The 26,147-nt window shown below is 43.4% G+C and overlaps 1 protein-coding gene across 6 annotated transcripts in view; it reads right to left on the reverse strand.

The window, feature by feature from the left end:
- Window positions 1-26,147, reverse strand: part of CELF2 (CUGBP Elav-like family member 2) — a 550,837-nt gene that overhangs the window by 101,735 nt on the left and 422,955 nt on the right. For all 6 annotated transcript variants that reach the window (XM_075018013.1, XM_075018003.1, XM_075017993.1 and 3 more), the window contains one exon: window positions 944-992. In XM_075018013.1, the coding sequence (XP_074874114.1) occupies window positions 944-992 (49 nt within the window). The remainder of the gene's footprint in view (window positions 1-943; window positions 993-26,147) is intronic.

Consider the following 26,147-nt stretch of genomic DNA (forward strand, 5'->3'; position numbering starts at 1 on the left):
GGTGGAGCACATAAATCTGACCTTTTGACCTCTAGCTATAGTCCAAGTGCAGGTGATACTTTTTAAAGTCACTAATAGTCCTCCTTATAACAGCTTGATTAATAAATACATGAAGATGCAGAACTTTACCGTTTTGGTGGTGGTTGGTAGCGTTAGCTAGTCTTTTGTCAATCCTCAGGCTGCCTGGCTTTGAGCAAGCTTCCGGCTGCATGGGGGAGGAGGGGCAGGGCTGAGCTCCTGCCTTGTGTGATGATGAAAATTGGCTCACGTGTCACTCTTGGCAAGCGTGTTGGGGGTTGATGACCCCTGTGCTGCCCAATGCCGTAAGTCAATAAGCTGTATTTGGCATAGATATTATGGTCTTTAAATATATCTGAGAGAGGGCTAGAGAACCCTACCTACGACAAAAGCCAATATGGGATTCATAATTAAGAGAAAAACATCCAGTTTGACTCTAAACTAAGTTCAGATTCAGAGAAGTATCCTTATTCAGGCAGTGAATTTAGACATACGCTTAACTTAAAGCATATACCAAAGTTTAATTTGGACAATGCTCAAATGCTTTTCTGAACATGGAAACTTCTGTTTCTGCTCCCATGTTATTTTCATCTCAGACTGTTACCAGCATTTGATGTTACAGATTGCTAAGAAATGCCACAAGTACTGAAGAGGAATACCAACAACAGACAACAACACCATGACACAGAGGCGGAAAGGAAAGAACACTTCTCAGAACATTTCCTCCCTTCTTTAAACTGAAGATAAATGGGAGTTCAGAGCAGGTCAACATTCTTCCAGACCTGTCAGCTATAGGGACACTTTCTTAAAGGGTTTCCACTATATTAAGAGAAAAGCAAAAGCCAAACCTTGCATTTGTTTTTTCTTAAATGAAAAGAGAGGTGCACACATACACATTAAGCGGTAAATAGGATAAATCACTTACCATTGGACTTTTCACTATCTGCAGGTTTCATCTGAATAGGATGATGCATCTAAAAATATAAATGAAAAGATAGTAAAGCAGGTGAAACAGTCACAAAGTCAAGCATTTTACTTTTATTGGCATTTCCGACTTTTGCTGCTCAGGCAGCTAAAACACTACACGATCAATATTAAACAGACTGACAAGTCAGAAAGATATAAAATTCAAATAATACCATAATATTGGCTTTTAAATGAAAGTAAAACATTAAAGGAGTATTTTATAACCAGTAAGCTTAACCCCCCAAATTTATTGGGCCCACAGGACTCATATAAACTTTAATTTGCTGTATTTAGTTTCAGAAGACCTCTCAAGTTACAGCCCTCGCTGGATTATGGCATGCATCATTTTTGTTTTACCAGCTAATAACTTTTCTTGAGTTTGTTAACCAGAAGAATGCACACCAAACTCTGGAGTAATCTAAGAGCTGCCAGGCAGCCACTGAAACTAACACGTCTTGATTTGTTCAGTTTAACAAATGGACTTTTGTTCGTGATTAAGAAGTGTGTGACAACAAATCATCCAATACCGAAGGGGAAAAGATCTGTGTTTCCCATCTTTGTGGCTTGCTTAGTGACTGGCTGTCTCTTCAAAACACTTCAATCATTCATTCACCACACTGCCCTTAGGATGTGTCTACAAGCCTGGCCCCATCAACACTCCTCATTTCCTTTTCTTTTTTCATCCTGTTTGTTAGGGTACTTGCTGAGCAATAAAAGCAAACTCCGGTGGATAGCCTCACATTGCAATTAGCAAGATGTGCCATACACTAGGGCAATCTACAATTTCACATGAGAAATTGGCAGGCGTTGCCTTTCAGAATGGGACGCTGTAGCATATCATTCCCCTGACAGCTACAAGACTTTTGACCTGAAAACACATTACAAACTGGAGCCTTTGCTTTTTTTTTTTTCTTTTAAACAGCTTCCCCCAAATTTACCACATGTACTTATTTCTTAGCACAGTGCAAACACAACAGCTATGAAAAGGATCTTGCTGATGAGCCCACAGAGGCAATTTTGGTCTACAAAGTCCCATTCCACATCCGTGGTCATTTCTTATTGCTGCTTTCAAGCCTTAGGCACTGATCCTGCAAAATGTTCTATGGGGAAAGATACCTGAGGTCACAGGGAGACCCACTGACTTCAGTGGGGCTCCGCACAGCAGCCAGGGCCTGAAGACTCAGAGTTCCTTGCAGGATCAGGGCCATGAACTGCAATAATTCCTCCACATTCCAAACAGGCGTGTTGAAGGCTCTGTGCTATTATTGGACTGCATTGATGCAACAGGGTGTGTGCTGCCCGACTGTGTCAAGCATTAGTCCAGCTTCATTTAAATAGATGCCAAATATGGAAATGGAAAATCCACAATTAAGCAGAAGATGGGAACCACACAATCCCAGAGCCCAAGAGAAAATGACTAGCATGTGTTGTTTCTGGTAGCGGTGTTTGAGTCCTGTGTTGGAGCTGGTTTCCTTGGCAAGTAGAGAGCATTACTGTGAATCTTCCAGAGAATCTGCTCAAAGTTCAGAATGTCCCCTGGTCCCACAAATCAATACGTTCCGTGCACGGCTTGCAAAAGCTCTTTTCTGTTTCATTCCTGACAGGAACAAGCAGAGCCACATGGAGCACGTAGTCCCTGGGATGTGTAAAGTACTTCTCTTTTAACAATCCTGTTTTCTTTGATTCCTTTTCTTCCCAACTGGATGCTAGCAGCCCAGTGCCTGTCTGCCATCTCTCTGATTTTCATCTACAGAAGGGAATGTCCATTATACCCTAGCTCCTTTCGCTGATGTTTAATTGGTATCTTGTCATCAGCAATACTAAGGGAGATTTGAGTTAGATATGAAGAAAAACTTTCTAACAACAAAGACAGTGAAGCCTATAACAAGACAGTGTACTTAGTCCTGCTTTAATGGGGGCGGGACAGACTAGCTGACTTTGTGAGGGCCCCTTTCGTCCTACATCTCTGTGTGCACTTCTGGGAATTTAAGTTCATGGGAATGTAGGAAAGTGCATCTCCACAGTAAAGGAGAAGTCAAACAAGAAAAAATAGGTGTAACTCAACAAAACGAGCCCATTATCCACACTGTCTCTTTGCTAAGCATTTGAAAGCTGAAGTCATCAATGAGCAAAAGAAATAATTTTGGGCAATGGAAGAGCGCCTCATTCAAGGCAATGAGCAAAGGAAAATATAGGCTGTTCCAGAGATACTGACTGACACTGAGATCTACAAAGCTGTAGGACACTCTCCTGAGGGAAGTGCTGGAACCCACAAATTAAACTAGTTGGAGAATCAAACTACCTTCCTGTATTTATACATCATTTAACACTACAGTATCTAAGCAGACTGATCTAGACCAGAGCTGGTTCCAACTGTAATTTCTATAAATTTATGGTTCTGATGTGAGGAATCTTATTTTCACCCTAGAGAAGTTTGACACAGAGGTCATCTGTGGATTAAGTTAATCAGACAAAGTTCTTTGCAGTGGTTACCATCAAAAAACCACTATCATCTGGCACTTTGTCAGCAACAGTGATACATTTTCAGGGAGCTTGGAACTATGGATGGCCTTCTTACTGCTCTACCTTAGCAAGAGCGAGACTTGCTGGAGCTAAACTAAGTGATGGCTCCTTGTCTCCCAGGTCTGTTAGCCAATCACACAATTTCCTCTGAAGCTCTACCAGATTTTGCTGTTTTTTGCAGATAACACTTGGTGCACCATATTCTCGAACATCTCGGAAATGTTTTCCTTGCCAGGATCCAGCTCTCTTTACTAGACACTTTCAGAAATTACCAAGTTTGCTGTCTCCAAAGGAACAGTATGGCTGTGTCTCGACTAGCCCCCAACTTCGAAGAGGGCATGGTAATTAGGGTGTTGAGAGATTACTAATGAAGTGCTGTGGTGCATATGCAGCACTTCATTAGGTTAAATCTCCCCCATGGCAACTTCAAAGTGTGAAACTTCGAAGTGCTGGCTTGTGTGTAGCTGCAGGTCAGCCATGGGTACTTCAAAGTGCCTGCACTACTCCAAAGTCCCTTTACTCCTCAAACTTTTGAGGATCAAGTCTCGCTCTCGTTAAAGCAGAGCAATAAGGCGGCCATCCATAGTTCCAAGCTCCCTGAAAAAGTATTACTGTTCCTGATAAAGTAACTTTTGAGGAGTAAAGGGACTTCAAAGTAGCCCTAGCACTTCAAAGTACCTGCAGATGACCCGTGGCTACATGCAAGCTGGCACTTCGAAGTTTCACACTTCAAAGTTGATGTGGGGGAGATTAAGCCAAATGAAGTGCTGCGTATGCACCACACTTCTTTAGTAATCTTTCAACGCCCTAATTGTCATGCCCCCTTCGAAGCTGGGGGCTAGTCTAGACACAGCCAACTTGTACACCCTGTGGCGGTGTAAATTTCTACCTACAGAAAAAAATTGATATCTGCTGAACTGCAAGCCTGTACTCCCAAGAACCACAACAGCCAAATGGGAAGAATGTTGTGCCACTACTCCCAGGAGCCAGCACCCCATGCCAGCAGCTACTCCCAGAGGTGTGGCTGTAACTCTTCCCTGCAGCCTGGTTTCTTCTCTGGGGTTGTATGGGTCTCAGGCCCACCAATGGGGCAGGCATAGTGGGTATGTGCCCCATGGTCCAGCATTTCAAAAGGGCCTGGAGCTAATGGTAGCTGTCAGCCTCTACTGAGGATGGGGCTTGGGGTGATACAGGTGTTGGAACGGTGTGCTGGCTCCTGGGAATGGTGGCATGATGTTCTTCTCATTTGGCCACTGCAGGTGTTGGGAGCAGCACTTAGCGGTTCGGTGTATATCTGCATCTGTGCATAGAAATTTGTATCTGTGCAGGTCTCCAACAGTACTCACACCAGCCTGACAGCGGAGCTCAGAAATCAGATTTTGCATGAACACAGTGCAGGTTTGTAATAATACCAAGAATAAGTATTGGGGTAGCCATGTTAGTCTGCATCCGCAAAACACTGAGAAGTCCTGCGGCACCTTATAGACTAACAGATGTTTTGGAGCATAAGCTTTCATGGGCAAAGACCCACTTCATTAGATGCAAGCATGCATTGGACTGCTCATTGTTTTTACCTAGAATACGTTTATTAATAAGAAACAAAGATACTAAAAAAGAAAATAGAAACCAATATGGCTAAAAATAGAACAAAATAGATAAGTTCTAGGCTGGTAGAAGTAGGCTACCTCTAGCAAATTAATCTTTTTCTCAACAACCTTTTCCCTAAAGCCTTTTCTGTAGGGCTTGATGGTATTCAGTCTGAAGAAGAGTTCTGGGTGGCTGGAACATTTGTCTCTTTCACCAAGAGAGGCTTGTCCAATAAAAGATAGAATCTTGCCCGCTTTCAAACTTTCATCATGGCTTAAGTACCACTGGTTTGCCATTGAGCGTTAGATTGTCCTTTTCACAAAGAAATTAACAGTGCTACTCATGGCTCAGCTGTGGCTCTGGTTCACACCAAACTTCAAAAAGTCTCAATCAAAATGGTAGGCCTGGTGTAAATTAGGAGTAACTTCTTTGTACTCAGTAATTACATTAGGTTGGGGGGTGGGCAATAATTTTTTATGGGGTACACTCCAAAATTTTGGTCAGTGATCGACTGCATTTTTCTATGGAGGGTATGTGGGGTCTGGGAAGGAGGTTGGGTGCAGAAGGGAGATCAGGGTATGGAACTGGGGTGCAAGAGAGGGTGTGAGGTCTGAGGGAGTTTGGTTGAAGGAGGAGGTTGTGATCTGGGGTAGAGTATTGGAGTGCAGGGTCCAGGGGAGGCTTTGGACCAGGGACAGGGATGTAGGAGCAGAAAAAGGGTCTGAGTGAGAGTTGGGTTGTGATGCCAGAAGCAGGCTCTGGCCACTGGGAACTGAGAAATTGTGCTGCATTTCCCTCACCCCCAGCAAAATTTCTCAGCTCCCATTGTCTGATTTTATGCACTGCTCCCACCTCCAGAAGAATATCTCTGTTCTCATTGGCTGCTTTCCAGCCCACAGGAGCTGAGAGATTTTGCAGGGGGATGGGGCAGCACCCGAAGCTCTCTTCTCTCTGAAGCCTTGGGGGAAGGCTGTAGGCTGGATCAAAAGGCTTGGTGGGCTGGATTTGCCTGTGGGCCATATATTGCCTGCCCCTGTGTGAGAGCCGACTAGCACGAGGTCAGGAATTGAGAGACTAACCTGAAGGCCACCCACAGTAAGATGGGTACAAGACATCAAACCAGGGCATTTGGAAAGAAAAGAGTGGTGAAAAATGTCACCCTGTCAGTTTCCTTACATGAGCGGGCTCATGCTGGAGCTTACTTAACCCTGGCCATCACCAATTGATAAGTGAGCCACCTTTAACACCAGATTCAATAAAACATGCCGTTTATAACCTGAAATGGGTTTTACAGAGCCACTGGTTCGCATCTCATTATTAAACTCATTGCTGACCTCTAGAGACAGCTGCCGTGACAATACATATTATAAGTTCCCTACCCATAAAATATTTAAAAGCATGTGTGGGGAGACTGAATCTGGAAGAGGTGTGCAGTGAATAAGAAAATTAAAGGGGGCAGAGACAAGGGCTAAACAGGCACTTTCCCTTCCCTCTACAACAGGCAAAAGGCAAAATAATCAGAGCATTTTATATCTTGCTTGTATAACTGTAGGCTATAAAGCAATAAAATAGCTGTGCTTTCCCAGGTCCTCCAAAAGATTACAGATGATATAAACCTGTTTCAAATTAGATGCCACCCACTAGAATCATGTCATCTACCAAAATGAAGGATTTCATGTCTTATCAGAAAGCAGTTATGGTAGATATACATCAGCAAGCTGTACACTTATGTATCTCCAGATGAGTGATTTCTCAGTATGTCATGCTTTCATAACTAAAAATGGTGGGGACATTTTTCTATGGCTTAAAGGAAGTGTTGCTTGTAAAAGTGCAGTATTTATGAGGATGACTTTACAGTTAACAAACGGGGGAAAAACATAATGCACATAAAAAAAAATTGGTGTATCAATACCACCCTGAATGAAGCTCATAGCCCATGGAAAAAGGAAACACCTGCTATTTGCCTGTAGAATGGTCTCCTAAGAGAGCCCCATGTCTCAAGAAGATACTGTAACAGAGAACAATTCTGCCTTGTAAGGGTTGTCTGTAGCTCCACTGGAATGCATGATGCTGTGCAGACAACAATACCTACCTCTTCTGCAATACTTTACGGAGGAAATCAGCATCTTTATCCCTATTTTTCACATGAGGAAACTCATGCCAGCAGCAGAGCCAGAAACAGACCCCAAGACTCCTGAATCCCTGTTCTGGACACTTCAGCTGCACAAAGTCATAGTGCAAAGCCACATAAAAACCAGGATTCCTACCTGACAAATGGATATGAGTGTGAGTCCACATAGGAACTGTAACAACTGCTTGCAACATGTGCAGTCCTACTTAGTTGATTGAAATCTTACTATTGGCTCTTCTGGGAGCAGGAACAGGCCCCAGGTCACGGACTACACATTAGAGGCAACTAATTAGGTGCTTTTCATCCTTTTGTTCTGAGCAGGTACAAACATATGTAAATCCAATTCTGCTGGAGAAAATACTCTCAGAGGTACAGCTCCTTTCTCACTTTCAAGCCTCAATGTCATCTTTTCAACAGTACTAACTCTACCTATTTACATGCTTGTCAAAACCATGTGACACGTGCAAGGGGGAAAACCAGGCAGGGTAAGAGTCTATTCCTGGCAAAAAAATTTGCAAGGAAATTAGATTAACCTGGGTGGAATTCTACCTGGGAATTTGGAGTCTGGCATGGTGATTAAGTCATCATTTCTGTCAGACTGCTCTAATCGGCTGTCAAATACCATTCCGCAGCCCCATCTGTAACTTGGCATCCTAGTTATTCCATCTATGTTACCTTCTGTATACAAAACAAATAGCAAACAAGGAGGTGTGCACAGTTTAGCATTTAGAAGAGTCATTAGCTGCGATGATTATTGTGTGTTTTCACATTGCACAACAACATAAGCTTACAGCTTGGTTTATTTACTCAAACAATATTCAAAAACAGGTGTAGTCAGACCCAGTGTGCTAAAGGTGAACTGGAGAGAATTCTCAGCAGACTTCGTTATGCTTTCAGTAAATTCCTGGATAGCAGCAGTTGCATAACCCTTTCTTCAATTTTAGCAGAGCTAGGGTGGGATATTCTAAAATCACTGGGAATTTGGACACCCAATTCCCATTCAATCTGATTGGAATTATGTATCCAAACCTTTAAAGCAGCCTAATCCCTTAATCTCAGTCTTAATTTGTACATATACTACTATCCTGGGGATTTATAAATCCACGCATCCAGAAGAAAGCAGGTTTTTTGAATGCAAGTGTTTATTTTAGAGAGGAACCCAGTATCAGTCAATGGAATTCACCCTGAAAGGCATCATTGTGCCCTAAGGACTGGAGAGAGGGCTTCTGCACCTGACTCTCAGAAGCACTGAGCTCCCACGTAACTCAGTGGAATTTGCAAATGCTCAGCATTCCTGAACAACCAGGCCTTGCACACACAGCGCAAAAACTAGATTTTGGACAATAATCACTACTTTTTGATTCATCACAAAAAGAAAGTCATGTGGGGTTATTTAGTCCCAGCCAGGGGCTTTAATTTCCCTTCTCGATTATGGGGATCTCCAATTTTCCAATTTGCCCTTGATGTTTCTGATGCAGAAGAGAAGTAAAAACGAAGTAACCCTCTGTGTCCATGTTAATCATCCTTTAGCTTCAACCAGTTCAATATTTTATTGGCCCCCTACACTGATGGGTAAAGGAAGGAGTTTCCATCAGATTTCAGCACAGTGTGACTCCAGCACGGGGCTTAGAAGAGCTCAGCATGCCCTGTCTCTACGGCTCTTAATACTGTTCACTCCCCAGCACTTAATCTTTTAAAATGTCTGACCCATCAATACCCCTCTTCTCTGGTGCTCTGAGTCCCATCCTTCTTGTTGCACAGTCTCCACTGTTATCTTTTCTCCTCATGGTTCATCTGTCCCCCTTCGCCATTGTGGTTTCTGTTCTATTGTGCCTTCTCTCATATCACTCTGGGGATCTCCTCCTTCTGCAGACCACCTTGCCAGACAATATGATGCAGCTCGTTGGATAATGAAACCAAATTTTCTAGGGAACCTTCAGAAAATTCCCCTATGAGCTTGCCAGAACTACACTGTATAAATGGTCCCAGGGATGAAGAGGAGTTCAGATATCTCTGTATACCCTGTGTTAACCAAGGCCTTGTTTATACTAACCCTCACTGTCCATCTACTTCAGCCACTGTGGTGTCGTGCATGCAACATGGTCAGGAGGAGCTGCTCTCCCGTCGATGCCAGCTACTCTTCTCATTTTAGCGGAGTATCGGAGTCGACGGGGGATAGTTGGAGACTGATTTACCACATTTAAGCAGACATAATAAATCAATGGTCGATGGATCAATTGCTGCAGCATTGATCACCAGCCAAGTGGAGACAAGCCCAGACCTGTGTACAGAGGAGTTTCCCTGGGGAGGAGGGAACTAAGGAGACAGTGAGAGAAGCAGGTGTAGTAGAGGATGATCAGAGGGCTAATAAGGCAGGAAGGGAGAAGAGAGTTCAATAGAGAGAGGGGACTTTCAACAAATCGAGATACTAAAATTCCTGTTATTTATAGACTCCTTCCCCTGCCGAGCTTCAGCTACAATGCCTTAACCATACAAGGGGTGGAACAAAAAGCAACAGGATTAGACAGTGGCAGTTTGTATGCATCTTGTGATTTCTGTGCTTTCAGGGACAGCTCCATAGTTGGTATAAGTCAGTGTAATTCTACTGAAGTCATTGGTGATGTATATTAGCTGAGGATACAGCCATGTCTATTTATAAAAGTAGGGAAAGAGCAGAGCCAGGTCCTATAAGGGTAATAAAATCATCTTCTGAGGGGAGGACTAAGGTATACAGGCCCTTTGGGAGAAGTAGAATCAGGAATATTGAGGATAGAGACGATATTTCAGGAAGCAACAGAAAGAGAAGGAGAAAATAGAAGTGTAAGCAAATTGCCTAATTATAGCACAGGGAATAGATTTCAATTTTTCTCCAAGCTACTCATCTAATTAACTTATACTGTTGATTAGACTAATAGTCCAAAGAAAATCAGAAATAAAACTGTCCCCACCACCTTTTAAAATAGCCTTTTCCAGCACCTGAAAGTCATTGAAATTCCTCCCTCCATTCCCCCACAGACACCCCCCGACAAGAAATTAATCAAGCCCAGTCTTTTGAGAGAGCATCAATTTTTCAGCTTATTGTGAGTTATATATTATTTGTAGGGCCATCCACTATTTGCTAGGCGCTTTCCAAATACATAAACATACAGTAGTCCTACCTCAAAACAGCTGACCATCAGATTTTCAGGTCATTTTACTGGTGACCCACATTTTGTTTGCCTTTGCCAGGCACCAATTGTCTGAGTTTACAGCAAGTTTATGATTGGGGCATTTTCCTACTGAATACAATTGTTTGGCTTGCATGGAATTAATTTAGCAATATGATGCCAATATTATGGCTACGACTCAAGAGCAATAGGCTCTACCTGCAGGGGAAGACTTGGGATAGTTGCTAAACAAATCTGACACCCAGCCAAGACGTTACCAGTAAAACACTGTCTTTAATGCAGGGTTTATTCATGCAAAATAAATCATCAGCACTCTGAATATACAATGAATTTGTCAGGAATACAATATTCTTTATGTTAATTGCAGTAACCAGCAATGATTTTTAAAAGGCCTGAAGTCAGTGGAAAGACTCATATTGGCTTCAGTGAACTTTCATGATTAGAGAAGCAGGCTATGTCTAGATTATTTTTGCTATTTTGGGATGCAAATGTACCCGGAAATAGCAATTCCAGGGCTTCTCAAGGCACTCAACATGGCTTTGTTATTTCAATTGCGGTATTCCATTTCTTCTACCCCTTGTCATGAGAGAGGTAGCAGAAACCTCGAAAGACACACTTATTTTAAAAACGGGTGCCATTTGGATGGGAATTAAGTTTGACATAAGGTAATTCAGAATTATTTATGAAATTTGCTCAAATTGTGTAAACTATTTTGAGCTAGACCTAGCCGCATTGTTTAGTGGTTGGACAAGGGAATCAGATTCCCAGCATTAGTTTGTTAAGGTAAGTCACTCTTCCCTCACTTTACCCATCTGGTAAAAGGAGTCTAACATATTGCTTCCACCCTGTGTTACAGGTTCAATCAATTATTGTTTGTAATGTGTTCATAAGGGCAGATCTACACTACCCCAGAGGATCCACCTGCTCAGAGTCGATCTTCCAGGGTTCAATTTCATGCATCTAGTAGAGATGTGCAAAATCAACCTCTCAGGGGTGGCAGTTGACCCCTGTATTCCTCACAAGATGTGAGGAGTAAGGGACATTGATGGGAGAAACTCTCCCCTCAACCTTCCCCCGTATAGACAGCCAAGTTAGCTGAGTGCAGATACTTTGATTTTAGCTATTCAACTGATGTAGCTAGAATTGCATATCTGCAGTCCACTTTTGTAGTCTAGTGTGGAAATATCTGACAAATGCAAAGTAGTGGTAGTAAAAGAAAATATTCTTAATGATAGTGTAGATAAGAGACCGTTTGCTTTAGTCCTTCCATTCACAAGTCCATAAGCCACTTTTTCTGGGTATGTACAATGCCGAGCAGAAGCGTCTCCAGGTTTATGACTGCAGCTCTTAAATGCTACTGCCATACGAATATATGAAAACATGAATATATCCATACAGGCACACGGGCTAGGTTCACAACAAATCCGGTCCACATCACAATGCATGATGTCATTATGTTCTATTAAGAATACAGAAAACAAGCAAAGATCTCATTTCAACAAGTTGTTTCTTATATATGAGAACACTGAGACTGCTGAAATTTAATGGCTTTTGGAGGTTTTCCAAGTCAGTCATTTGTAATACACTGTTTTCCATTTCTTTTAAAAATGTGAGTTAAGCTGTACATTAACTTCAGCCACTTAAAATTATGCTATGCTGTATAATAAATGTGTGCCAAATTGAGACATAGATTAAATGGCAAATACCGTATGTCTTCCCAAACTATAGCTTGCATTCCTTTTGGTAAATATTCCCCGACATCTTATTAAGTGGCTTGTACTCTACCTTGGACAAAGATACTGCATGCATGGGCACTGGTTTAAAGCTAACCTGCTAAATTAACAATCATTTTACTCAGCAGACCACTGATGTGAAGAAGTTTGGTCAAATATCTGCAAACCTGGCCTGAAATTTGTATTCAAACGATCCCTTCCAGAGTGTACCTCCCACATCTGGCTGTTCTTCCAGCTATCTCTATGAATTAGCATTTAACCCTCTGTCTTTAAATATTATAACCTCCCACCCCAACCTGGTGGCTTTAGATACAACACTTTTACCTCTTAAGGTATAAAGGTATACTTCCAGGCATTGAATCACCTCCCTCCTTTCCATGTTGCTGAGACTTTGGGACATGTGCAAGTGAGATAGAATACCTCCCCTCTTCCTCAACTTTGTGCTGACATTTTCCCTTCATAATCATATGCAAACAAAAATGATTAACTATCTTTTCTTCCAACAAATGAGCCTTTACAAAACCCATTCATTCCTAAAAATAATAACAAGTGGGATTCTATGTCTTGTTCAGAATAATGCCTTGGGGCTAGTTTGTATTATCCGTGCTTAAAAAACAAACCCATTAAAACATCTGAGCCAAACGCCAGCTATTGTTTTAAGAGTGATATTTATTCATCTCGTCTGTGGCAGCAATAACTTTTGTTGACATTTTGCCAATTGAAGTTTGTGCTCCAATATTTTCTTCCTTTGCCACACTACCGTGGTGCCATCCATCCAACGATCATAGAGCACTTCACTAATAATTGACTGAGCACCACAATTCTCTTCAAGGGGTGGCGTATAGTTATCCACACTTCTGAAGAAAATGAAAATGAAGCCCAAGGAGGTAATGCCTAAGGTAATACAATGAGTCACTGCCAAAACCTGGACTGGAGTCATATCCCCACTGCTCTGCCTAGCTAGGGTACTTATATATGACCCCATCACCTGAATATATAAATCACCATCTTCAATGTATTTAGCCTCTTCAGAACTGTGGGGGGTAAAGATCACCCCCACTTTATATGTGGGGATCAAAGTCACAGAGAGACATAGGGTGTCTCAAACCTTTTTATAAAGTACCCCCCCTTTAAAAAATTGTAAGTACACCCAGTCTTCTCTCTTATCCTTAGGGTACACATACCACCGGTTGAGAAACATGGTCCCAATGTAATCTGAGGTCTTGAAACAAGTGCCATTCAATCTTTCCAGGTTGCTGTATGTACCCTTTGCAGGAGTCAGATTTGTTTTGCATACCACCAAGTTACACCTCACTTAAAAACTATTTACAAATATATGAAAAACTATCACAGAAGACCACTACTGGAAACTTGCTGACTTTCTTCTTATCTTCTTATCAAATAAATCAATTGGAACAGAAATATTGTACTTACATTTCAACATAAGGCATATGAAGCAGTAGAAACGAGTCATTGTTTGAACGAACTTTTAGATTGTACCGCCTTTACTCATGTTTTTTATGTAGCTTGTTGTAAAACTAGGCAAATATCCAGGTGAGTTGATGTACCCCCTGGAAGACCTCGGTGTACCCCAAAGGGTACACATACCCCTGGCTGAGGAACACTAGTCTACACTGAATGTTAAGCCCAGGTCTGTGGGACCTGGGTTTGTGTACTTGTTCTCAGCAAGCCTGTGCTGGGGTGTCCACTGCATGGTAAATCTGGATTTACAACTGCTGCACATGGGTCTCACAGCCGTACTAATGCACTCCGACCTTCTGATTCAGGTCTGTGGCTTGACCAGCAACTGCTCTGCAAAATGAGAGGGTTTGGACTCAGTCCCAGCAGGACTTGAGCTCTGATCCACCTCTCAAGCAGCATCCTGGGACTAAGTGCTTGCTGGCCGAAGTCAGACTGATTTGTGTGTGGACAGAAGGGGCTTGGACATTGTATACAGCGTAGCTTTACCCTTAGGCTACATTTACCCTGCACCCGTAACTCAAAATAAGATAGACAAATTGCATATCCTATTTTGAGTTAAATTCGAAATAGGCTATTTCAGCATCAAATGTTGCAATACTGCACTAGTTCAAGGCATCCCTTACTCCTCCTGCAATGAGGTGTAGAGGGATGCCAAAAATAGCATGCCCAGTATTCCAAAAGGCCAGATGCATTTCATAGATGTGGAGCAGCTACTTTGGGATATCTCAGTCACACACGGTCAGACAGTGGTAGAACAGGGACTTGAACCCATATCTCAAGTCCCAGAATCAGTCCTACATGAACTATTACCACAAGTGCTACAGGCTAGTGGGTAAAATTTTAAAAGGTGCTTAGCATCCCAAGTCCCATTTTCAATAGCAATGTAAGCACTTAGGAGCTCATGTCTTATTGTTTGCCATTCAGGTATTTTGAAACCGTACTCTGTAACTCACGAGTCAAGGCTATTATCTGTACCAGTTTATGGGTTTGTTCCATTTTCTCTACACAACCTAGTTTGCATTCCTGTACCATAAGAATACTCACACTATGTGAGCAGAAGTGTCTCAAAGAAAGCAAAATACTGAACTTCTTTGAAATCAGTAGAACAATTAAAAATGATTACAGTATTGCAGTATGCAGCTGTGTGCATGGGAACTGCATTCCCTTATGTGCCACTTTTCAAATGCAGACACAACTGCCTGTTTTGCATCAGGAAAAGCACAGCTCAGGAGTTCAACTAGCAACCTTAGACCTTATCAACAGGCCCTACGTTTTTGTCCTCAAACTCTGAGCAGCCTTTCAGTTTGGGGCATGTATTTCAAATCAAGGGGAAGGCTGATGTTTTTAATGAAATATTTTTTGGATTATATGAGTGTAAAAGCATCAGGTTCTTAGATGGAATACTGGGCAGGGGCAAGGCAATCCAGGTATGCTATGACAAAGGGGGCTCCCTATATCTCCGCTCCTATAGCCCCAAGAATGGCAGCAGAATAAAGTCCCCATGTCTTCCCCACAGTGTCACTATTTTTTCCAAAAGTAAAGCATATGTGAGTGGGACAAATCACTTCCATACACAGATTCTTCTGCTAGGTGGGTGTTGCTGCGGGGTGAGGGGCAGAGCAGTGGCTCTTGGTGTTAACATCCCTTTGAGATGCACAGGCAGTTCCCTCTTCTCAGAGCTATTGTTTCCAGCTCTCTGTGGTTTCACAGTGATGACCCCTACAGTGGGTCACTAAGGTCCCATTTTCAACATTTTCTTTGCTGGTGGAAACCGTATTCTTTCCTCGCTTCTTAAAGGAAGGCTGAGATTTTAGCCTTATCAGGTGACTGTAGATGTTGAGGTTCTATGCACTGTCTTACAGTGCCTATGCTTTAATCTGTCTCCAGGGAAAAAAACTCTCATTTTCACGCTCCGCATCTACAAAAACAACTACATTTAATGTTACCATTTTACCAAAGAGAATTCACTGTCAGGCTAGGAATAACAGTGAGAAATTGTAGCTCAAATGAAAGCTTTTCATTAAAAAACGCAGGAAGTAGTGCCTTCTGTAATGAAAGCTTCTGCTCAGCTAGGAGTAAGAACATTCCTACTGTGACACAAAAATGCCTATTGTGTAGAAGCTTCCTTTGACAATATCACTTTATTTTGCACTTTTCTGGGTTAGTGCCTTAAATTGTGATGTGATTATTGAAGGGCGAAATAGCCTGTACCTCAAGTTGCATCACTGCAAAGATCAAACTAACACTACACTGAATGACAGGTGGCAAAAATGTGAAAGATAGAAACATTTTAGTGGGACAAGAAACTCTACCTGGGGGCTCCCTTATGTAAGTGACAACCTCCCAGATCCAGTTGTTTCCTCTTTCATTTGTGACTTGTCTGAGCCTCTGGGGCACAGCCACCTTCTTTTGCACTATGGGGTTTCTCTTAAATGTTCGTTCATCTTCCTGGCAAGCCTTCTGCCTGATTTGCTGAGCCGAATGAAAGATCACTTTAGAACAAAGGCTCTCCTAGGGCAGGTCTACACAGCAAAGTTATTTCGAAATAACAGCTGTTATTTTGAAATAACTATCCTAGCCTCTGCACAATACAACTGCTATTTCAAAATAATTTCAAAATGGTGATTGGCTTATTTCAAAACTGGTGAACCTGATTCTATGAGGAATAGCGCCTATTTCAAAACAGCTGTTTAGAAATAGGTGCTGTTAAGAAAGGGAACAAAACCGATTTCGAAATAAGCCATAGCACATCCAATGGCTCTATTTTGAAATAGTCTCTATAGCTATGTCTACACTATTCCTTTCCTTTCAGGAGGGAGTTCTGAAGATGCTAATGAGGCACTGCCATGAACATGAAGTGCTTCATTAGCATAAAGACAACTGCATGCAGTCTGAAAGTGCCACTTTTGGAACGCACACTGCTTGTGTAGACTGGGGGCATTTGAAAGGACCCTCCCCCCAGACTTCAAAAGCCCCTTCTTCCCATTCAGTTTTAGGAAAAAGGGGCTTTTGAAGTCCAGGGGGTCCTTTCAAAACGCCCCCATCCACACAGGCTGTGTGTGTTCCAAAAGCGGCACTTTCGGATCACGTGCAGCTGCTATGATGCTAATGAGGTGCTGCATATTCATGGCAGCACCTTGTTAGCATCTTCCGAACTCCTTCATTACTAGCCCCTTCCACTAGTGTAGACATAGCTTATGTGTGTAGGCATTGTATTTTGAAATAGTTAAGTACTTCCAGAATAGGTGATTTTGAAATAAGGCTGCTGTGCTACATCTACACTACAGCCAACTTTTGAAAACATTTCTTCTGGAAGACGTTTTCCCAAAAGACTTTTTTCGAAAGAGCATGTCCACACACAAAAAAGCAGATCAAAAAACCAATCCACTCTTTCTAGAGAGAGTGTCCACACAGCCCCGGCTCCTTCAAAAGAACAGACTAGGGATCGAAAAATCTAGCACCATGAGGCCTGCTCTTTTGAAAAAAAGGGCCCACGGAGCATCTACACACACATTTTTTGGAAAGAAGCTTTCAAAAGAAGGCACTCCTCCTGATTCGGGAGCAGAAGTGGGCTTCAGAAGAAGAACCACATTCTTTTGATTTCAGATCAAAAGAGCCAATTTTGTGTTTAGACGCTCCATGTGTTTTTTTCCAAAAAAGAGACGGATTTTCTGAAATAACTTGCCAGTGTAGACACAGCCCTAGTCTTCTGTGAGGAAGTGGCATTATTTGACTCGAAAAGAAAATTGTAACTTGTTTTATAATTTTATATATCTATCTTTTTATATTAACAGAAAGGTAGCCGTGTTAGTGTGTACTCCAACAAAGCAAAACAGCACAAATGTAGCACTTTAAAGATTAACAAAATGATTTATTGGGTGATGAGCTTTCATGGGACAGACCCACAGGATCTGAAGAAGTGGGTCTGTCCCACGAAAGCTCACCACTGAGTAAATCACTTTCTTAGGCTTTAAAGTGATACATTTCTGCTATCTTTTTATATGTTCCTATTGGAAGTACTCAATATTTGCATTACAGTATAACAGCAATAACATCTTATATTTAATGAACATGAACACAGTGGGCTCGTCGACACTACCACCTTCCTTCAAAGGAAGGATGGTAATTAAGGTGTTGGGAGTTTACTAATGAAGTGCTGCCATGCATAGGCAGCACTTCATTAAGCAAATCACCCCCCGCCCCCCGCAGCAACTTCAGAGTTTTAAACTTCAAAGTACCGGCACGCATCTAGCTGCTGCGCACCTGCCAGTACTTTGAAGTGCTGGGGGCAAATTCGAAGCCCCCTTACTCCTCTAGGGCTGCGTTTACACTATCAAAAAACTTCGAAATAGCCATCGAAACGGCCATTTCGAAGTTTACTAATGAAGCGCTGAAATACATATTCAGCGCCTCATTAGAATGAGGGTGGCCACGGCACTTCGAAATTGACGTGGCTCGTCCAGACGCGGCTCCTTTTCGAAAGGACCCCGGCTACTTTGAAGTCCCCTTATTCCTATCTGCTCATAGGAATAAGAGGACTTTGAAGTAGCTGGGGTCAGAATAAGGGGACTTCGAAGTAGCCGGGATCCTTTCGAAAAGGAGCCTCGTCTGGACGAGCCACGTGGTGGCGAGCCGCATCAATTTCGAAGTGTCATGGCCACCCGCATTCCAATGAAGCGCTGAATATGTATTTCAGCACTTCATTAGTAAACTTTGAAATGGCAATTTGCATGACCATTTTGAAGTTTTTGGGTAGCACTGACGTAGCCAAAATTGGAGTAAGAGGACTTCGAAGTTGCCCCGGCACTTCGAAGTACCGGTGGGTGCACTGTAGCTAGACGCTTGCTGGTATTTCGAAGTTTAAATCTCCGAAGTTGCCACGGGGGGGGGTGGATTTGCTTAATGAAGTGCTGCCTATGCATGGCAGCACTTCATTAATAAACTCCCAACACCCTAATTACCATCCTTCCTTTGGAGGAAGGTGGTCGTGTAGACAAGCTCAATGAGCTTAAAATAGGGGAAAAGACAGAGTCTACTGAAATACTTCTTTTCACATCAGTTTCCCACAGTGTCTTTAGAAAGGAGGGCGTGAAGGTTTATAGAAAGTCTTAGCAGTGTTGGTGTGAACCATCTGTACTTCCCACTTAGGAAAGGCAAGGAAAAACTTTGAGCCACAAATACATTTCTGTCTTCACAATTCCCATTTCTCCAGTTAACCTTTCTCCTGAATAATAAGTCTCCCGCAGATTTCTTAGGAGATTCATGTGCCACCCACATGATTTGCAGAGTGCCAACAGCCACCTGCAGATGGCAGCATGTACTTCTACTGGTGCTGCACATCCACACACGCCTTGGTGCACATAACAAAATTTATTCCAACTATGGATGGAAAAATTAGAGGGAACCCTGGCCTTGACATCTGTCTGTGTATATCAGAATACTCCAGTCTGAAGACTTGGAACCCTGACATGTCACTCACTCAAAACATCTTTCAGCAAGAGACTATGGCTAGTCCATGAAATTGTGTTATAAACTTGCACTTTGCAAGGTCATAAGGGGCACCTGTAAGACATGAATCTCTCCTGGGTGTCTACCCAAGCGCTCAGATTAAAGTGACCAATGGTAGAGCTAATAGCTCTCATAGGCTGTGTCTACACTAGCCCAAAACTTTGAAATGGCCATTTCAAAGTTTACTAATGAAGCGCTGAAATACGTATTCAGCGCCTCATTAACATGCGGGCGGCCGCGGCACTTCGAAATTGACGCGGCTTGTCCAGATGGGGCTCCTGTTCGAAAGGACCCCGGCTACTTCGAAGTCCACTTATTCCCATCTGCTCGTAGGAATAAGGGGACTTCGAAGTAGGCGGGGTCCTTTAGAAAAGGACCCCCATCTGGATGAGCCACGTGGCGGCGAGCCACGTCAATTTCGAAGTGCTGCGGCTGCCCGCATGCTAATGAGGCACTGAATATGTATTTCAGCGCTTCATTAGTAAACTTCGAAATGGCCATTTGCATGGCCATTTCGAAATTTTTGGCTAGTGAAGACATAGCCAAAGTGTATTACAAAGAGTCTCTGCCGTTGACTTTGGAAGTTGTTTGGATACCAGCGTGATGTGCGGTACTAGAAAACTGAGGATCAATATATCAATAGGTAGATAAATGGAGCTGATTAGCCAGATTTGTACTGTTAACTGCTCTCATTAATCAATAATGTGCATTGTATTTGGAAATCTGACTGATAGATGGCCAGCAGCAACTCACCAGCAAGGAACTGTAGATACTTTATTTATCTGTCACTACAGAAGTTACCAAATTTTCCCTGCTATTTTCTCTCCTCCTTGCCTGGGATTAAAACAGAATGGGACCAAATACTTAGCTGGTGTAGATGGGCCCATCTCCATTGAAGCTGATGGTATTATGTCAGTTTATATGAAACTGAGCAATAGCTTCTATTCAGTATCTCCGCCATATTTTAATGAGCTTAAGTTTTGCTAATTGACTTTAATTGAAAATCCTGTGTTAAAATGAAAGTTTTCAATGTTAGTACAACACTCCACACTTAATTACACACGTACACCAGAGCACACCTGTGAAACTACGAACAATCCATGGTGTAGGCAAATGAAGTTGCAAACAACAATGGCAAGAATGTGCACATTAAGGAGACAAGTAACCTCAGAACCTTCTGTTGTGGAAATCCATTCTGCTACTTCCTTAATGCCTCTATAGCATAGCTAATGCACCTTGCCAATTTTTTCTTTGTGGCAGGCAATGTGCATTTTAGATACCGTTAACTTTCCCTGCTCAAATCAAGTGTGCTCTGCGTTCTCTCTCTCTCTGAAAATAGCATCCCGTCAAAGATATCTCATGGACAATACTAGTGAGAAATACAGAAATCAGTCTTGGGTGTTTTTGGTTATTCTATTAATAAGTTCCAGCTGCGAGACATAGTTAAAGAAACCTGTGATTAACTGGTTATTACACTGTTCTAGAAACTTCTCTGCATATTTCTTCTAATTGTATTTTATTGGTAAAAGGGGAACGACCAACGTGTAATCAGAATTAACTCCCCGCATATTATGTTTACAAAGCCTTACTTATTTCTTATACAGGAAAACTCCCTTCCATTTCATTAGAAGTTTTGCTGGTCTCTCTCTCTCTCAGTCTCTCTTTGGCATGTTTTATGGGACAGATCCTCATCTATGGCCAAAGAGCACAAGACAAGAGATGCTTTGCAATGGTGGGTTGAGGATTAAGTGGCCGAAGAAGGATATCCCCAGTACAGTAAACCCACAATGTAACGGAACCCACTATATTGGACATTGCTTATAATGGACGTCTACCCCCGTGCCCCCCCGGGAAAGTAGAGTACTGTACTGTACTGTACTGTAAAAGACTAACCAAGCCACCACCAGGTCCTCCACCAGCTCAGACCTCCACAGCCATGGGGTCCCTGGCCGTGCCACAGCCGCAACCACTGCTGGGTTCACCCCCCCACCCGACACCCTCTGTAGCTCAGACTGCCACAGCCTTGGGGTCCCTGGATGCAGCTGGGGCTGTAAGCAGTGTGTCATCCCCCTACGCCGCAGATGAGACCACCACAGCTGCATGGGGCCCTGGCTGGAGCAGTGACTGCTGTGGCTGCAGGGCTCCTGGCCATGCCACAGCTGCCACTGTTGAGTCCCCACCCCCGTTGCTGAGACTGCCCCAGAGGCTGGAGGAGCCCCCCCATGCTCCACCCTGAGCCCCAGTGGCTCAGAGCAGGAGGAGCCACCACGTACTGCTGGAGCCAGGAGGAGTTGGTAAGGTCAGTGAACTAAACCTTGGATATAACGGATTTTTGTTTTTAACGGACATCCTTCCACCCATTAGTCTGTTGCATCCAGGGTTTACTGTATAAAGTTGTGGTGGTGGCAACATGAGGATTCAGGTGTTGTTCACCCTCCTCATAGCAAGATGTCACAATACTGTCTATGCACTGTCTTGAACTTGCAACTGCTTTGTCCAGGCCGTTCCACCCGCAAAAGGTTAGCAGCCTCTGGGATACCGCAACTTACTTCAGGTTACCAGAGGTTAAATGGAAACAGAGCCGAAGACTGCTGTGGTCCACAGCCATGATCCCCTTTTCCTAGCCACCCTCTCTTTTGTTTGCTATACTGTCAACAGGGAGGATGAGTGGCATAGGAGACTCTTGTCAGCTTTGTGCTATCAGTGGATCTCCGACTACATGTAGGCAATCCTCCCTCGGCCAATTAAATTTAAGGTCAGAATACACCAGTAATACTATGCAAAGGGACTGTAGCACATGAGCTGATTTAATATCACCATATCTGCAGCATTCGTGCCAAACCCTGCCATAAAAAACCCAAATCACATAATGGAGGAATGATTAATATAAACAAAGCTTTTATATACACAGCCATTTTACAGTAGCTCTTGAATACTGTCTTTTTGTCAACTATATTTATTTTTGCATCTGCAGCAAATGAGGATTTTACATTCAAACAACCATACCAATTTATTATCATAGGAATTAGAGACAAAAAAGAAGTATGAAGTCATCTATACATTTCTGAAGTTAGTGCAAGATTATTCCCTACAATACCATTTCTAACATTTTCCCCGCCCAGGTACCTCTGAGGATTGGGCTTTCATCTCATTTCCTTTGGAAGATTGAGCAGATCCCATCATTTCCTGATAATCACTCCAAAATTTCCTTCATGTAGTTTTAGCCACATTTTATAATTTTATCCTCCCCTCTATGTAACATCAAAAACAATTCTCGTCCCTCTCTTACCCTGGATTTGCTGTCACACAGAACAGCATTTTAACACTTTGTTTTTAACATAGTCTTTGGGCAGATCTGCACTATAGAAAAAAGTTGAATTAAGGGACACAATTCCAGATATGCTAATTACGTAGCTGGAGTCAATGTCCTTAATTTGGGCTTCCACGCTGTCTCCATTAAGGGAGGCTGATGGGAACATTTGTTCTCATTGACTTCCTTTACTCCTAATGAGGGGCAGGAGTACTGGGCTACGTCTACACGTGCACCCAACTTCGAAATAGCTTATTTCGATGTTGCGACATCGAAATAGGCTATTTCGATGTATAACGTCTACACGTCCTCCAGGGCTGGCAACGTCGATGTTCAACTTCGACGTTGCTCAGCCCAACATCGAAATAGGCACAGTGAGGGAACGTCTACACGGCAAAGTAGCACACATCGAAATAAGGGAGCCAGGCACAGCTGCAGACAGGGTCACGGGGCGGACTCAACAGCAAGTCGCTCCCTTAAAGGGCCCCTCCCAGACACACTTTCATTAAACAGTGCAAGATACACAGAGCCAACAACTAGTTGCAGACCCTGTATATGCAGCACGGACCCCCAGCTGCAGCAGCAGCAGCCAGAAGCCCTGGGCTAAGGGCTGCTGCCCACGGTGACCACAGAGCCCCGCAAGGGCTGGAGACAGAGTATCTCTCAACCCCCCAGCTGATGGCCGCCATGGAGGACCCCGCTATTTCGATGTTGCGGGACGCGGATCGTCTACACGTCCCTACTTCGATGTTGAACGTCGAAGTAGGGCGCTATTCCCATCCCCTCATGGGGTTAGCGACTTCGACGTCTCGCCGCCTAACGTCGATTTCAACTTCGAAATAGCGCCCAACACGTGTAGACGTGACGGGCGCTATTTCGAAGTTACTGCCGCTACTTCGAAGTAGCGTGCACGTGTAGACGCAGCCCTGGTGGCAATGTGGATGTTCTGTAAGTTTGATTTAGTATGCCCCTACCAGGCACACTAAACTGAATTCTGGAAGATCGACTGCAGTATCATCCTTCTTCCTGGAAGTGTAAATGTGGCCTTTGAAATAAACAGGCCATACGATACCCCAGCACATTTTACTTTGAGGTATTGCTGTGATTTGGTCACAAAATAATATTCGTCACTGTCTAGCGGATACCCACTCAAGTAATGGTCTAGAACACAAACACAAGCTACTTTCAGTCATTAAGATCATTCATACTTGAATTAAAATATAAAAGGCATCACATATCTTGAAATTTTACATGAAGCTGTAATTCTATTGAGAGATTCTAGTAATAGTGAGAACCACTAGCGCATCTGGTTTATGTCTACAAGTGGAATTATTACCTTCATTTTTCTGCATTTTGGAGGTAGGCACTTTTAAAATCATAGTTAAAAACATCTCTCTTCTCCTGTTTAATGTCTTATCTTCTCCACCAAGCTCATTTCCTGTACGTCAGGTTCTGCATGTCTAAATCTATAAAAAGGCTGTACACGCTTTAGACAGCCAAATATTATTCCTTTCCTTAAAAAGCTTCTTTTTTCCTCTATGCCTGTGTCTACACAGAGCCCTAGTGCCGACAGTTTTGAGGCAAATAAACAGTCTCGAATATGGAAAATTGTGACAGATTTGAATATAAGTACAGGCAATGTGAATATTCATGAGGCTAATTTACATATTCACCGCAGAAATCAAGCAGTGCTGACATGGTTCTGCCAGCAAAAAACCCCTTATCCCTGATTTTTTCCGCGCATAAGGGGCTGCTGACAAAGGGATTTTTTTTGCTGGCAGAACATGGTGTGATTTCTGCCACGAATACTCATATTAGACTCATGAATATGCATGTTAGCCATGTGAATAGACAAATGAGTCACCATTTTGCATTTTCGAGATTGCTTATTTGCGTCAAACTGTCGGCTCTTGGGCTCAGTGTAGACACAGCCTAGTGAAAGCAGGTACATATTTCTGCTGTAACTCCTGATGTGGGGGCGTACCTCTGCTGTGTTTAACAGCAGTAGATCTGCTTGTAATTTTCTCTGCAGACTGTAAATTCTATTTGCAAATTTTTCTTTCAGAAGAAAAGTTGCTTCCCCCCCACAGTGATTAGAGATAGTGCATCTCTGAATTACATTGGGGCTAAAACTGGGATTGACTGCAGGCTGGTTTAATGCCACTCTTAATGACAACTTGTGAAGATTAGAAAGTTGTCAGAACCAGTAACCAGCAAAGGCATGGGATTGCTTTGTCAAGTCAGTTTGAATTAATTAATGGGTAGCTTCCCTTTGATATCACTTTGATATTTGTCTGCTGCTGGATAAAAACCAACCACAAAGGAAGCTTCATTTTGTTCATCATTGCTTAGGCCTCTGTTTAGCCAATTGTTTTCTGTATCCAGTGATGGCCTTTTTAATTGTCCTGAGCATGAGAAAAGAAAAGTTACTCACCGTAGTAACGGTGGTTCTTCGAGATGTGTCCCCGTGGGTGCTCCACAATAGGTGTCGGGCTTGCCCGGCGCCGCAGATCGGATCTTCCAAGCAGTTTCTGCCGGACCGCGCATGCGCCGGCGCGCCGCTCCCTTGCGCGCTCCTGGCCATGTGTGCGATCCGGTCCCCGCCAGTTCCTCGACCAACCGCCTCGGGTGCCCCTGCAAAACACTAACAGAGATCCGAAGCGGGGAGGATGGGCGGGTAGTGGAGCACCCACGGGGACACATCTCGAAGAACCACTGTTACTACGGTGAGTAACTTTTCTTTCTTCTTCGAGTGTCCCCGTCGGTGCTCCACAATAGGTGACTACCCAGCAGTAACCCAAGATAGGAGGTGGGTAATCGGATTATGTGCAGCTTGTCCCCGAGAGGACCGCTGCAGAGAGACGGGTATCCTCTTGGAATACCCTGTGAAGGGCGTAATGTTTGGCGAAGGTGTCGTAGGATGACCAGGTCGCCGCTCTGCAAATGTCTTTTAACGCAACGCCCTTGAAAAAGGTTGTTGATGCCGCCACCGCCCTAGTGGAATGAGCCCTGGGAGTGGCCGATAAAGGAGCCTTTTTGAGCTCGTAGCACATTTTTTTATGCAGGATACAATGTGCTGTGAGATGCTCTGCGAGGAGAGACCTTCTCCTTTCGATTTGGGAGCGAGGGAGACTAGGAGTCTATCCATTTTCCGGAAGGACTTGGTCCTGTCTACGTAGAAGGCTAGCGCCCTCCTCACGTCCAGGAGGTGTAGGCGCGCCTCTTCGTTGGAGTTATGAGGCTTTGGATAAAACGAGGGTAGAACAATAGGTTCGTTAATGTGAAACTTGGAAGAAACTTTGGGAACAAAGGCTGGATGCAGCCGTATGGTTACTGCCTCCTTGGAAAAAACAGTGCAGGGTGGCGTTGCCATGACTGCCGCGAGCTCGCTCACCCTACGAGCTGACGTAGTTGCAAGAAGAAAGGTCGTCTGTACTGTAAGGAGGCGGAGGGGAACCGTGGCCAAGGGCTCGAACGGTGGTCCCATTAGCGTGGTAAGCACCAGGTCCAAGTTCCACGAAGGTGGAATCGGTTTCCGAGGGGGGTATAGGTTTACCAACCCTTTGAGGAACCTGGTAACCATAGGGTGGGCGAACACCGTGTGCCCTTCCTCCTCGTGTCTGAACGCCTAGATGGCGGCAAGGTGGACCTTCAACGAGGATAGCGAGAGTCCTCCTCTCTTGAGGTCCAGTAAATACTCTAGTATTGTAGGTATAGGCACC

Source organism: Carettochelys insculpta, chromosome 1 (assembly GCF_033958435.1).
Source record: "Carettochelys insculpta isolate YL-2023 chromosome 1, ASM3395843v1, whole genome shotgun sequence".
NCBI lineage: Eukaryota > Metazoa > Chordata > Testudines > Carettochelyidae > Carettochelys > Carettochelys insculpta.